This window comes from Hypoxylon trugodes (assembly GCF_022578975.1).
Source record: "Hypoxylon trugodes strain CBS 135444 unplaced genomic scaffold F4822scaffold_2, whole genome shotgun sequence".
Lineage (NCBI taxonomy): Eukaryota > Fungi > Ascomycota > Sordariomycetes > Xylariales > Hypoxylaceae > Hypoxylon > Hypoxylon trugodes.
The window spans coordinates 3822290-3836769 of NW_026250017.1; the positions used below are offsets into that span (position 1 = coordinate 3822290).

Sequence of the window (14480 nt, forward strand, 5' to 3'; positions counted from 1 at the left end):
GGTACCTAAAGTCAGCTCTACACCGTATAGTCGTAGTCATACCTGGTGAAACATCAATCCCGACCCCTACTAAGATCGAATCTGTCGGCTGAGGCTTAATGTAATGTGGACCTTAAGTAACGATCCTCCAATTACCCGGGAGAATAATCCGGAGAAACTACTTATGCCGTGAGACCTCTAGAAGAAAGTCGAAGGTCTCAATAACGAGGTTAGGTAAGTGTGGATAACCACAGTAGACACAGTGTCTGGAGCCTTAAGGTACATTATTAGTCGATGATTAGATCGTTTGGGTGACGAATACCCCTATTGGGCTCCCGTAAATTTTACTTGGGTACCTTGCCATAAGGCAGCCGCCATGCCACCTTGCCCCGGCCGGGCATATTCGCCACCAGGCTATTCAAGTCTCTGTACAACTATTCTAATTAGCATTCAAGTAAATGCGCTATTTTACTATCTTGATTTTATTATTACCCAAGTCGATCCGAGATATCCTATCCATAAATGTTTGCAAAAGCAGCCAGGAATATTTTCCAAGTCCGAAACTCTCCCCCCAAAAGGCCGAATATGTCAGAAGACGCGACGGGTTTATGCGAGCCGCTTCACTCGCCCGATGATGCGAATGTGGAGTAAGCGCCTTATTCTTAAATTATAGATCAATGACTTATTTTATACAGCATCGTATTTGTTCACGGACTAGGTGGCCATCGTGTCGAGAGTTGGACATACAAACCTACTGAAGAAGTACCGGTCGAAAGTTTTTGGCCAAAAGATTTCCTCAAGTCTGCTTGTCCCACTGCTCGTATCCTGTCTTTCGGATACGACTCACATTTCACTCATTTCTATCCTCTCTTCGGACCTAAGAACATACCCGTGGGCACTACCATTGACGACCACTCTGGTTCCCTTTTCCTGGACCTCAATAATCTACGAGCTAGTACCGAGACCGTAAATATAAATTGAATTTCATCTTGAACTCCTACTATGTGGAATGCTAATAATAAATTTTCATGTGCAGCCACCAGAGCGGCCCCTGATCTTCGTAGCACATAGCCTCGGTGGGCTCGTTGTCGCAAATGCCTTGTCACGCCTTACGGAAACGAATACTGAAGATAAGAACCTTGCGAATACTACTTTTGGTGTGATATTCCTTGGAACGCCATTTGAAGGAGCTTCGTTAGCACGATGGGGTACCATAGCCCTTAATCTCGTCAAGTTATTTTCATCCACAAACAAGGAGTCTGTCAAAGATCTCCAAGAGCAATCACAGAGGCTAGCAGCCATAAACGACGCCTTCTATAAATACATTAAGGTCCGCGATAGGTCTCAAAAAACGTTACGTCTTGCTTGCTTCTATGAAGAATGGCCCACCTACGTTGGGAGGAACAATATCGGCGTTGTTGTCCCAAAAGCCTCTGCGACGTTGAGTGGAATCAACCCCGTACCAATTTCGGCATCACACTCTGGAATGTGCAAATTTGCGGATGAATCCAGAAACGGGTATAAAGCAGTATCCGGTACCCTAAGTCGATGGATTAAAGAGCTAGATCGACAAGGGCCGTCGAATCACGCGACTGTAAGTGAAAAACATTCCGTATTTCGATTACTACAGCCCGGGAGTGCGCGCCGATTTTTAACATATTAACTAGGGTGGTGTTGTTCACTCAGGAGACATGAAATTTCAGAGCACAGTCCATAATTCGGGCATTATTACCCGTGATATCGATGGAAATACACCGGATGCTGTTAGATTGACTGGAACCGTCGTGAGTAAACTCCACTTTACATAAATTATTCCTGTTTTGTGGCTGATGGGTTGAACGCGTAGAACTACTACGGCTCAGACTACAAACCCCAATCTTAACCTGGGCTACGGGTCTTAGAGGTAGAGTGTAGGCTAATGCTGGAGTTATAATAAAGATAATTTCTTGAAGTTTCCTAAGCTAGCGAGTATCGTCCATCATTGAATTATGGAGAACTGATAAGTGTCGTTGGATACTTCGATCACAAGTATGTCTGTTAAATCTAGTCTGTGAAGTACGATCTCGGCTGTCCCTAGGAGCTGCTGTGATCGTTCAGCGAATATCAATCCTGTAGGGGCTTACAGCAAAAATGAATAGCCATTGAATAATTACTAACGCTACCTCTATTAGTAACTTGAGTACGCGTACTTCCAAACCCAAAGAAACCAAAACTGGAGGGTGTACCTAAGAAAATTTCTACTTTGTTGAAATGTCTCTATGTACCCAGGCGCGCATGTGGCGTCTAGGGGGTCTGGATGTTCATGCTAAGAGTAGGTTCTCATATATACTGCGTGTAAACTAGCCTTAGTATAAGAGCACTTTCTTAGGTGCCTCGGTAAGTTCCTGTGCAGGCGGGCGGTGTCGGTTCGGGCACCAATAAATCGAACGCCTAAGGTCCTGTATACCAAGTACACATGTATCTAATGTGGCGAAGACACGCCGAGTGAACAAGACGAAGTAACATAGGTAGGTAAGCGATTCGAAAGAGCCATCTGAGTGATTAGGTACCTAGGTACGTACTTATATACCTGATTTCTTAAACAAATTTAGGCCAAGCGGAGAGGACTGTTACTCTTGCCTTCGTTTCCGGTAGCCCGCTCTTGCACTCGCTGGCCCTCATCCTTATTACCAAACCGATTCCGCTTACCCAGGTGGCCGTAAGACATACCCTACGTGCGGTTTAAAGGTATGGAATCTTCACCTATGTTTTCATTCATCCATTACTCACGAAAAACAGATGGAGGATTATCTAAATCATCACACCAATATCAACTACAACTTAAGCAACCCAGGCGTTATAGTAGGCAGAGCAAGTAGAACTCTAATCGTAGGTAAGGAACACTCACCTCTCTACTAAACATGTGTCTATAGTGCTTTTCTGACCACAGCTAGGGACCCAGAATAATCATATCATGAGAAATGAAAACAACGTCAAGCGGGAGGTACATTCAGACCTCCCTAAATTCCCCGGTTAGTGTCTACGAAACGCTCCGGTGATATTCCCTGCTAACCCCAGAGGCGCGCGAAGTTTTTAGTATTCCATTCCCTTCCAATCCGAACTTTTCCGGTCGATGTGATATCCTCCGCACCCTAGATGAAAAGATTCGTAGTGTAGCACCTACCGCTACCTCCGAAGAACAGCATTTGAGGTCATGTCTGGTATATGGGATAGCTGGGGTAGGGAAAACTCAAGTTGCTCTCAAGTACTGCTATCGCTACAAAGCATCATACGACGCGATATTCTGGCTTCAAGCAGAGAGCAAGGGGAAACTATTTCACGACGCACTCGAAATGCAACGGAAGCTCCAGCTTTCCAAAGAAGAAAATAAGGACACTATCGTTGAAACACTTCAACATTGGCTTCAGGTGACTAGTAAGCAGGAAATAGGAGTTCATGCAGCTATTTCGCATACTAATAGTTCTTAGAGAACAAATGGCTTCTTGTGTTTGACAACGCGGAATGCTGGGGGACTCTAGAGCCTTTAATACCTCGAACAGCACATGGTTCAGTAATTATTACATCGCAGCATGACATGTTTGGCGATATGACTACCTCCAATATACACCTCAGACCGCTTAACAAATTCGAGGGAGGAGCCCTTCTTGCGAAGCACCTAGGTAATCATGGGCACCACACGGATGATCAAAACGATATAAATTTATTATGTGACGAGCTAGGTGGCCTTCCCCTAGCCATAGCACAAATTGCTGGCTACATCACTCAGTCCAAGTCTTCTGTCACGGCCGTCCTTGCTAAATTCCAGAAACGCAGCTCTATGGCGAAAATTTTTGACGGATTTACCGGCGTCCCGGCACTTCAGTATAACAGGACCCTCAGTAATGTCTGGGATGTAGCATTGCAGGAACTGGATGAACCGGCGCAAACCGTTCTCCAGGTACTCTCCATGCTCGATGCAGATGGGGTCCCCCATTCGTTACTGTTTGGGGACCACGGATGCGCACAACTATTGGAGTTGAAAGATTCTGAACGGTCGGTTACCAATCTATATCTTAAGTTGTTTGAGGCCACTTTAAGCACCTATGAGCTAACTAAGGAGCTGGAGCAGTGCTATCGCCACCCTCGCAACTAGACAACTTGTTACTATTTCAAAAAATAAGGGGGAGAAAACATATTCAACGCATCGAGCCTTGCAGAAGAGTGTGCAGCTGAGATTGGATGGCAATGGCAAGTTTCAGCACATTTTCCAAATAGCTTGTGGCCTGGTCCGCAGAAAGTTTCCTCGTCAATCGCCAACCCAACTCCCACAAAACGACAAGTGGAATGTTTGCGAGCAACTTAGTCCTCACATAATGAGCCTCAGGAACGTATATGAAGCATCGGATAAGAAAGATCAGTTATTGTCTATAGAGTTCGCACAACTTCTCGGCGACGTGGCGAATTATTTTTGGGAGCGAAACCTTACTGTCACTGGTCTGGAGGCCTGCGAAACCGCAGAACGTATCTGTGATGGATTGACTGGAAAGTTCTTAAGTGAGAGGGCTGAGATTTACATCTTGGGTGTAGGCCTAAGGGAGTATCATGGGATTTCCGACCGCGAAGCATCGCGTTACCGCTGCGAAAAGTCATTGGCACTCCGCCAAGAATACATCAACAACCTACCACCTGCTAATGCAAGTAAAGTTGACGTGGAGAATTATGCCAATGCCTGGCATAATCTAAGCTGTATTCTCATGGAATATGGCTTTTACGAAGAGGCTCTACAATACCAGGGATTGGCTATTTCTATTAGGAATACGAACGGCGAGAGCAACGAGATTGCCAATGCCCAAAGTGAGCTATACAGGAGCCTCTGTCTTACCGTGCTCGGGAAACATTCCCAGGCTCTCAAGGTGGCTGAATCTCTTGAAGTCATGATCGAAGAGCTACCGAATGAAGAGAAGAACATGCTTTCGGTGGCCCTAATACAGTTTCAATTTCACTTGGCAGAAGTATACTTTGCTACCGGCCGAGTTGAAACTGCCCTTGAAAAAATGCAAAAAGTCTCGGAGTTACGAGGTCAATATTTTGGATTTAAGGGAGCTACACTGGATGCATACTATATGCTCGGTGTTATGGAATGGCGGAGGGAAAATATTGATGAAGCTGAGTAAGATTTTTGCTTCCATATTTGTTCTAATTTTGATTATTTTTTTTCATTTTCCAGACAATAATTCATTACCCCTACCCAATAATTGCCTTTCCCTCCGAGCTTTTCATTTCTACTACACAGCCTTCAAATGCGTCGCACTAACCTGGGGGCAGAAAATATTTTCGAGCTGCACTTGAACATTCGAGGCTCGAGGAGTGGACAGAAGGAGTCAAGCCCCAGCAATGGACTGAAGAGGCCGAGGCTCGGACGGAATTCTGGTTGGGGAGATTGCTTATGAGAAAGGAATGTCATCCGCACGCCACATGGAATTTAAAACGCGCAAATGAAACTAAGAAGAGGCTGTGGAAGCCAATCGAAAGTATGAGTGGTAGAGCTGTAAGTGACGGGGAAGCCTTCGACTATATGGTGGCATTTGGGTCAGGCAGACCGGAGATCACTTACGAGAGTGTGTTACAACGCCGTAAGACGGAAACCGACGAAGTATGCAGCCAGCTGAAGAGGAAGCTAGAAGACGCCAGCGTCGGCAAAGGGAGCTTGCAGCCTGGAGAAGTCGTGCAATTAATGAAGCTTGACAACTTTCCCGGCAAAGAGGGGGTTGTGACCCACAGGAGGGTAGTACCATGGTTCGGTGTGATATGGCTAACTGCCGTTTCCGTATCACTTGTGCTTTGGTATGTTTGCTCGCTTTAGATTTATGCACTTTACATACCAGCATGCGTGGCATGCCTGCTTCTAGCCGATCCGTGGAAATACTTGAGGTCCTAAATTTCATTTTTTTTCGTGTCTTAAGATAATGCTGTTACGGTCGGGATAATGCTGCCTGATACAGTAAGTACCCAGAGAATTTGGTTTGTTTATCTATCTACCCCCACACCGGTTCAATATTATCTATATACTTATTTATACATGTACCCCAAAGGTGTGGGCTAATATTTGCAGTTTCAATTTCGAGGTCGAGGCTCTGTAATTCTGTACTGTAATACTGTGCGAGCACGGGGTTATATGCTCCTTACTCCCTTGGCCTCTATCTTGATGTTCTTGGTTCTTCATTTATTTGAAATGTTGTATGTATCTAGCTAAATCATGTGAGAAGTCAATCAACCCCTAATACACTGGGAACTGCGATGACTAACCTTTATATCGACGGATAGGCTTGGAATTGGATTTCAAGATCTCGAATCCCTTATTACCAAGATCTGTTATATTGCTGGTACTCCTGGCATATCTTTTGGTGTCCTCCATGGCGGCAATGTGATATATCGAGGGGGCCTTGGCCTCCATAATGTCGACGCCCAGCTCAATGCCAACAATGAAACTATATATACCATAGCATCTCTTACAAAAGCCTTCACCGCTGCGATGGTTGGAGTGTTGGTGGATGAAGGGCGATTAAACTGGACGACCCAGTTACACGATGTCGTACCTGCGTTCCAGCGAAGGGATGCTGCTGAAAATGTTACCATCTCGGATTTGCTGTCGCATCGATCTGGACTGCCCTCATATGACTCTCTATGGTTACTCTCTGATAACAAGATAGTTTTAAGTCGAGCAGAGATGATATCCACGTTTAACTATGTCCCGGTCGCTGCACCACTGCGGTCCGAGTTCATTTATAATAATATTGCCTATGCAGCGTTAGGCCAGGTTATTGAGACAGTATCCGGTACTGACTATGCGTCATTCTTGCAGGACCGCATCCTAAAGCCACTGAATATGTCACGGACTTATTACACTAGCCTGCCATTGGGTGATAGCAACGTCGCCACGCCATATGCTACCCTAGGGAATTCCACACCATTTCAGATTCCTCAGCCTATTTTCGGCAGAGATATTGCGCTTGGGCCAGCTGGAGGTATTCGAAGCACAGTTTCCGATATGCTCACGTTCTACGATGCACTGATCGATGCGGCACACGCTCAAATCAATAAGCTTGCGGGTACAAATCCACAAAATCCGCTTAAACAGCTTGAACACCTTTGGCGTGGGATGGTAAGCATCCCATCCCCGACTGTTCGTGAATTGTCGTATGCATCCGGGTGGATGCGAGCTCAACTCCCGGCTCCTCTAGCGGATTCCGGTCCTGGCTTTAACCCGATGTTTGGCCACAGATGGTCCTCACGACTTGCTCTGTTCCATGGCGGGACTATCCCTGGTTTTACATCTTTCTCCATCATCTTCCCCGAAACCCACAGCGCCATAATTGTACTCTCCAATTCCCTCCCGTGTGTAGACAGCGTTAGATTGGTCGGCCAGTTACTTGCCGAGCGATTGTTCAACAAGACCGACAATCCCAGCGATCCAATTAATGAAACTGCCTACATCGAGTATGCCGAGTTAACGTCGAAAAAAAATACCCTGGTCATGTCGAATATCAAGGAGGACTTGTTACGACATAGAACAACCAAAATACCTACGTATCCATTAAATACCTACGTTGGCAAATACCGGAATGCTGCCGGGAATTACGTCATCAAGATACGTGAATCACCAACAGGTTATCTTCAAATATCTTTCATGGGCCTTGAGTCTGACACTTTCGACCTTCAACCGTACCAATCTAATAGTTTCTTCTGGCACGTCTCTTATGACGATTTGGCACAGCGTGGTCGGTATGCAATCTGGCCTAAACAATATTATATAATTGAATTTGGGAATAGCAACGACACCCCTGTAGGAATGGGCATCAGTGAGCCCAAAATAACTTATCTCCGGTGGAAGCATGATTTTTCTTTTGAAAATGACGGAGAAATGTTTCGAAAAGAAACCAGCGAAGAGAGTTTACATTCACTCCCCCAAGAACTGTAACGTGTTTTGGTGTTTTAACATACTGGAAACTCCGATTTTTTCCGTTTGTGGCTGGACTATTCGTCAATAGCGTTATTGTTGGGGTTTTATGATTGATATGACCAGCGTTAACACTTGCTTTTTCTACTTTTTTTCTTTGTTTTCTTTCACCGGAAATGGGGTTTAGTTGTGAAGTTGGAACTTGCTTTGGGCGGGAAATTGTTTCTTTGCATAGCGCGGGATTGGCGGAATTGGTTTTTGGGTTAGAACAAATTTGAAGAACTCAGTATCCATGAATTAATTAGGATTTAATCATATTTTTCAGCATGGTTTCTAAGAGAATCGAACTAAACAACCCTCGCGTAATGGAGTCACTGGTTACTAAATCATCGCTGGTGTTTACCATTATGCCATTTGCATGTACCAAGGTATCTTTCCAAGAAGTAAAAAGAAAGGTATATATGCTGTACACGCCGACGTAGGACAACGCCATTTTCATGTCGTTATTGGTTGATAGGGTAATCTTTAGCTGAACTTCCAAGGTTCGTATTGGTTAGAAGCGGTTCCAATATTGTCACCATGAGCCTAGTCATGGTAAGAATAAGCAAATGACGGGTATGGATATGCCCAATAAAGGTATTCTATAATCTGACCGAAAATGCAAATTATTCCTTCTGACCTCTAATAACAAATGACTTCTCACCTTTGGCTCGGGCACATGCGTGTGTACGTGTGATAAGCTATTGACTAGGGTGGGGGTTATGCCCATTAAGAGTCCCTTTTATGACGGATGCCTAATGTGCTTTGAATCTCTAACTAACGCACCTAGGTATTTTATGGAACACCGCATCTAACAGGTTTCGCAACAGCCTCCAGGCTAATCAACCACTGTCTATATTAGGGTTTCCAAGGGATGGAACTAACTTGCCAATAGACTAGGTTGATGTTAGACCAAAATGCTGCGTTAATACCATAATTTGGGTGATATAATTGTTTTGAAGGATGAGATATTGACTTTCTCTACAAACCCCCAGGTAGCCTGCATCGTACTCGGTCTTAGCATCCTCCAGGTCGATTTCTCTTTTCCTCCTTTACCTTTCCAAGCCATGGAAACTGTAGACAATTATGTTGGCCCTCCTTATGACATTCAAACGTTCGCAGACCTCGATGGTGCGACAGGAGTGCACAACGAGGGCGAGCCAGATGGCGTATATACTACTTTCTGGAAGTTCTATCGGAATGGAGAGGCATATTTCGGGCAAGTATTCAAGCCTAGGCCCGATGTCAACATTGCAGAGGTAAAAGAAGCGATGCGAAGAATCCCGGACGTGGTTATTTACCCGGAGATACCTGAAGGAGTTAGCCTTAAGGAGATGGCAACTGAAAAGCCCGATAACGAGTTATACATCAAGAGACCTTCCCTTCTCACATATGAGACCTCCGACTCCCGCGGGTGGATTCGTGACGTTTTCTGTAAGTATCTAGCATTCCGATTATCTCACTACCTAGGTACTCTTTCTCGCAAAGCACCCTGGTTAACTCTGTTTGATATAGTGGGAGAGGCTCAGATCATGGAGCAAGTCTCGAACATCCACCACAAGAATATAATTCGGTACCATGGCTGCTTAAAGAGAGATAGACGTCTAGCAGGAATCGTTCTGGGGCGTCATAAGTGCAGTCTCATTGAATTTTTCTCGTGGCAAATGGACAAGGATCAGGATAAGAATGGCACCATAGACTCACAACGCTTCATGGAGGAGCTTGAGTCGGCAATCTTTCACCCGCACCAGGCCGGATTGGCGCACAATTACTTGAAACCAAGCAACGTACTACTAGATAAAGATAATTTGCCAATACTGATTGATTTTGGATCCTGTCGGCCGTTTGGTGGAAGGCTAATGGAAGGAGGGACACCCGGCTGGTGCAACCCCGAAAAGCTAGTGATGTTTTCCGACAAGGAGCATGATCTTTTCGGCTTAAATAGGATTCGAGAGTGGCTGGCTGACCCTAACAGAGCGTTGAATGGTTAATTAGAGACCGAGGAATAAGAGATATGTCGGACTGAGGAAGATCAACTTGAGAAAGCTAACAACATATAACTAGGATGATGATGGTAGAGTGGCATATCGTACTGTATTACTGTAATTATAGAAGGGCATGCGCTGAAGAACCCTGTATTTATAGGTGACTTTAGCGCTGGAAAATTAATGGTAGCCTTGGAAATTTTATAGCGCTTATACCCATATAAATACAGCGCATTATAGAACCCCACTGAAATGCCCAGGGCTGTGGTTATAGCGCATTACAGTGGGTAGGTACCTACAGGGTGCTATATTTATAGCTCTTCAAGCTCTGTATAGCGCTGTAGTGCGTTATAGTTATAGTACTCTAAGCCCTATAAAGCCCTATAGCTACAGCGCTATGACGTGCTGTACTGCAGCAAATTTGAGCACCCTGCTGAAGCCCCCTATAGTTACAGCACTTATAGCCCTGTAAATTTAGTGCTTATGGTGCGAAACCCTACCTAGGTACCTACAGTAGGTACCACGCTGTGAATTCTCACTCTGTTATGGCGCATTGCCAGTTCATTAGACTACGGCGCGCGATATTTTCGGGATGTCAAGATATCTTACATCAATAATATTTCTTGAATAGAATAATACGTAGGTACCCAGGTAGTTTATAATTTTGTAAATATACTCTGGCCATTGTAGATGTCCCTTGCGAGCTGTGCCTCTCTATGGCATTTATATTGTGACATCACCAGCCCGATATTCGCTTGCACTGTGCTTTAGGTCAACAGAACAAACAGCAAATGGGCTTATTTCTAGGCTGCTGGGCTTGAGATTGATACTTTCCCTGCATTCTCAATATTCATAACTAAACCTGCTACGATATCTTTGTTATGGATGTTTTAGATATTGAAATCTGGCTGCCGTTCATTGTTACCATCATTCTCATCTATTTTCCAACCGTCGCCTTGTACAGACTTTTCCTACATCCCTTGGCGCAATTTCCAGGCCCAAAGCTTGCAGCTATCACTCGCTGGTACGAAGCGTATTACGACGTAATATGCGATGGGCAATACACATTTAAGCTGGCTGAATTACACCAGGAATATGGTACAATAGCGGATGTTTATACAATGAGACAAGTTCACTGACCTTTCTAAGGCCCAATTATTCGTATAAGCCCACACGAGTTACACGTCAATGACCCGTCCTTTTTCGAGAAATTATACCGCCAAGATGGACGCTGGGATAAATATGACTGGTGTATGGAAGCTTTCGGGGCACAATCAGCCACTATTCACACTGTGGACCACTATGCCCACAAGCGGCGTCGCGCTGCGCTGAATCCCTTCTTTTCAAGGAAAAAGGTAGCCGACAGTCAGAATATTATCCAGAGAGCGACGGAAAAGCTATGCTATCGCTTGTGTCAGTTCCAAGGAACCGACAACGTTCATCTCGGAAGCGCTATTAGTGCCTTGACTAGAGATGTATCCACGGAGTTTCTGTTCGGGCGCAGTTTCAACCATCTGGACGATGAGGATTTCCACTCGAGCATCATTACTATGCATCAGAATGGGGGCAAGATATGGAGAGTGACGAAGCACATGCGTTGGTATGGTCCGTTGCTGTCGATGATACCCATGTCATTTCTTGAGAAAATGGGTGATGATGGTTTGAAAAGTTTTCTACTACACCTCAAGGCAAGTCCAATGATGGCTTCCCCTTTCTGATATTCGCTATTACCATCGGAAGCGACTAATCGAGAAGAATTCTAATATATGAATTAGAAAATGATGAAAATCACTTTAGACATTTTCACGGCTTCATCCGAGTCCAGCCAGCGGGATTTGAAAGAAGACAGTCAAGAGAAACACACTCTAGTCCATCAAATTCTCGAGTCCGATCTTCCTCGAGATGAAAAGACGCTAGATCGACTGTATAACGATGTCGTCACCATAAGCAGCGCAGGCTTCGAAACATCCGCACATGTTATGCGAAACATTATTTACTACGTCTACAAAAACGACGAAATTCTTCGGAAACTAAGAGATGAATTATCGCTTAAATCAGAATCCCCTGACCTTATCATACTGGAGCAGCTTCCGTTCCTCACCGGCGTTATCATGGAGGGGCTCAGACTTGGCATGCCTGTTTCTTCACGCTTGGCTCGCGTAGCGCCAGATCGCGAGTTGGTGTATGGTAAGTGGCGCATCCCTGCCGGGGCGCCGGTCGGGATGACACCGTTACTTTTAAACCAGAATGATACTTTATATCCCGATCCCAGGTGCTTCGTTCCGGAGCGGTGGATGGCGCCGGGGGTGCGGAAAAACGATGACAGGGTTTTTGCGCCATTTGGTCGTGGCACTAGGAATTGCCTGGGGCAGCAGTAAGTCGCCAAACCAACCGCCCCAACGTATTGCTACCCTGGCAGCACCTACTAACTAACCGTTTTCTAAAGCTTGGCATGGGCTGAGATATACATTGTCATAGCCGCACTTGTGCAAAGATTTGACTTCGATCTTGATGGTATTGGTCCTGAGGATGTTGAGGCCGCAAATGATAAGTTTCTAACCGGTACTACCCGACAAAATGGATTCAAGGTATTCGTAAAGAGGATATGACGACGCACCACTTATTAAGCTTGACTCGGTATAAACACAATATTTCCTTGCGCTGAACATACCTAGGCATAGTCGGCAGGCAGCTATAATCTTATGTGTATGTTTAGTTGGTATAGATTTTCTGACCTCATAGACCATCCAAATAATTGGCGACTTCTGTATGTCCCTTCTCCTTCGCACGCTGTGCGGCCGTATGTCCATGCGCACCCTGCATATCTCTCTTTGCCCCATACCTGAGTAGCAACTTGACCATATCAATGTCACCACGTTCGGCCGCCTTGATCAAGCAAGTGTCATATTTCTGGTGCTCCGGCTGAGGGCCCAAATGTCCCCATGGCATTTCCGCGACCTTGCCATCGACGACCAATCCTTGCTCTAAGAGCATCTGCAAGACCACTAGTCTGTCTGGGTTATCTATCGGCCACTGCGTAATAGGAAGCGCAAGATTTGCCGAGTCGCCATTAGGATAATCCTTCGACATCGAATCCCCCAGCGGGAAGCATTCCAACATAAGGCGAGCAGGCTCGATGCCGACGGGTACGAACGGCCCGCCCCTGGTAAAGTCGATATTGCCACCCTCGGTGACGGAGAGGAAGCGGGCGATGGTGACCGCGCTGAGGATTATGCCTCTTGCACCCAACGCGCGCAGGTAATCAGCAAACGCCGGGGAGGTACGGAGCTCATGATCGCCCCTCCAATAGTCTGCTAGCCAATGCAGACCGTAATACAAACCTTCCGGTATACCTCCGCTCGTTTTGCGCTCGTACATAGGATAGTGAAGCCAGGTATTGGGTTCAGAGTTTAATAGGGTTGTCCACATCTTATACTCTATCTCGCGATTGAGCGGGGTATTGGCAGAGTGCTGGAACTTTTCGCTACGGCCCTTGCGGCTGGATAGGACGGACACGCCGAGCAGGTCGAAGCTGCTCTTAGCTCTCGTTGAAGAAGCCCTGTAATTCTTAACCAGGTGCTCGAGAACATCCACGTGCCGACGCGCGTAAGCGATGATGCCTAGGATATCCATAATCCAGGGTGGAAGCGAGGCCAGTGTTACTCCGATTTCGAGCTCGACGCGACGTTGTAGCTCGGTAAGATCCGCCTCGCGGTAGAAAAGAACACACAAGGCTTTGAGCTGTTCGCCATCTAAGATAACATCATAAGTATCAGATCTCACACGCACTCGCGAGTTTCTCACCTGCATGCGATATCCTTCCTAAGTTTCTTTTCAACATTCTGGCCTTGAAGGCCCCGGCAATCAAGTCGACGTTCAAAACATCAGGAATATTTGAATTGGACTTATCCCATTTATGTCGGGTCCCGCCCTCTCGGATATGATCGATTAGGCGATCGAAATACTCCTCGAGGGTAATGTATTCGAGATAATGTCTGGCAGCTGTCCAGCCAAAGCACTCTTCGTCCATCTGGTCAATCTCCTCCTTGATCTCGGTCAAGTTTGAGGGAACAGTGACATGAGGAGGGTGGGGTTCTCCGGGAGGGACATATCCATCCTCATCGCCATGACACATGAACATCTTGTTAATCACTAAGAGTTCTAAACCCTTCTATAGAAATAGTCTGCTGCAATTCATGTCTGTGAAGATGAAAAAAGTTCGTGGATATTTTTTGTAGGCCATCGTTGACTTTAAGAAGGCTGCCTGTTTATTCTAGTCCCGTCGTTATCATCGAAGGATTTCTATCGGCCAAGAGAGGCCACCAGTTCATTGGTAACCATTATGCCTAGGCATATATCGCTACCAACCTATGAAGGCCGGGCTAGAATATTCGCAGACGCGCCTAAGAGGATTAGGAGATGGAAACAGGGGTGAGTGTTTGGTGTATTTATACACAGCCTCTTTTACGGGCGCGGAGTTTCTAGCAACGCCACATTCACTAAGCGAGGACTTATATCCCTGTAAATGTATAAACCTGTTT

The 14480-nt window shown here is 45.7% G+C and overlaps 6 protein-coding genes across 6 annotated transcripts; 5 read left to right on the forward strand and 1 right to left on the reverse strand.

The window, feature by feature from the left end:
• The first annotated feature begins 228 nt into the window (after nucleotides 1-228).
• On the forward strand, nucleotides 229-2120 carry F4822DRAFT_392547 (uncharacterized protein). The gene is made up of 5 exons (XM_051457215.1): nucleotides 229-626; nucleotides 675-945; nucleotides 1016-1573; nucleotides 1647-1763; nucleotides 1826-2120. The coding sequence occupies exons 1-5, from the start codon at nucleotides 502-504 to the stop codon at nucleotides 1859-1861; spliced, it is 1107 nt and encodes a 368-aa protein (XP_051318674.1). The 5' UTR covers nucleotides 229-501; the 3' UTR covers nucleotides 1862-2120.
• A 332-nt stretch (nucleotides 2121-2452) lies between these two features.
• Nucleotides 2453-5268, forward strand: F4822DRAFT_145883 (P-loop containing nucleoside triphosphate hydrolase protein). The gene is made up of 6 exons (XM_051452905.1): nucleotides 2453-2706; nucleotides 2758-2851; nucleotides 2913-2990; nucleotides 3049-3393; nucleotides 3447-4011; nucleotides 4088-5268. The coding sequence occupies exons 2-6, from the start codon at nucleotides 2758-2760 to the stop codon at nucleotides 5130-5132; spliced, it is 2127 nt and encodes a 708-aa protein (XP_051318675.1). The 5' UTR covers nucleotides 2453-2706; the 3' UTR covers nucleotides 5133-5268.
• An 856-nt stretch (nucleotides 5269-6124) lies between these two features.
• Nucleotides 6125-8076, forward strand: F4822DRAFT_145917 (putative D-aminoacylase). Its single transcript, XM_051452906.1, has 2 exons — nucleotides 6125-6216; nucleotides 6283-8076. Coding segments are annotated over exons 1-2 (1656 nt in total). The 5' UTR covers nucleotides 6125-6214; the 3' UTR covers nucleotides 7937-8076.
• Nucleotides 8077-8639: 563 nt separating this feature from the next.
• F4822DRAFT_392552 (kinase-like protein) lies at nucleotides 8640-10405 on the forward strand. The gene is made up of 2 exons (XM_051457216.1): nucleotides 8640-9388; nucleotides 9470-10405. Exons 1-2 carry the CDS (start codon nucleotides 9022-9024, stop codon nucleotides 9943-9945), a joined length of 843 nt encoding a protein of 280 aa, XP_051318677.1. The 5' UTR covers nucleotides 8640-9021; the 3' UTR covers nucleotides 9946-10405.
• A 415-nt stretch (nucleotides 10406-10820) lies between these two features.
• On the forward strand, nucleotides 10821-12548 carry F4822DRAFT_426106 (trichodiene oxygenase; the record flags this gene model as incomplete). Its single annotated transcript, XM_051460483.1, has 4 exons — nucleotides 10821-11037; nucleotides 11089-11544; nucleotides 11737-12313; nucleotides 12386-12548. 4 exons carry the CDS (start codon nucleotides 10821-10823, stop codon nucleotides 12546-12548), a joined length of 1413 nt encoding a protein of 470 aa, XP_051318678.1.
• Nucleotides 12549-12584: 36 nt separating this feature from the next.
• F4822DRAFT_145999 (uncharacterized protein) lies at nucleotides 12585-14194 on the reverse strand. The gene is made up of 2 exons (XM_051452907.1): nucleotides 13744-14194; nucleotides 12585-13691 (listed from the first exon to the last, which is right to left on the reverse strand). The coding sequence occupies exons 1-2, from the start codon at nucleotides 14078-14080 to the stop codon at nucleotides 12676-12678; spliced, it is 1353 nt and encodes a 450-aa protein (XP_051318679.1). The 5' UTR covers nucleotides 14081-14194; the 3' UTR covers nucleotides 12585-12675.
• Between the last annotated feature and the right edge of the window lie 286 nt (nucleotides 14195-14480).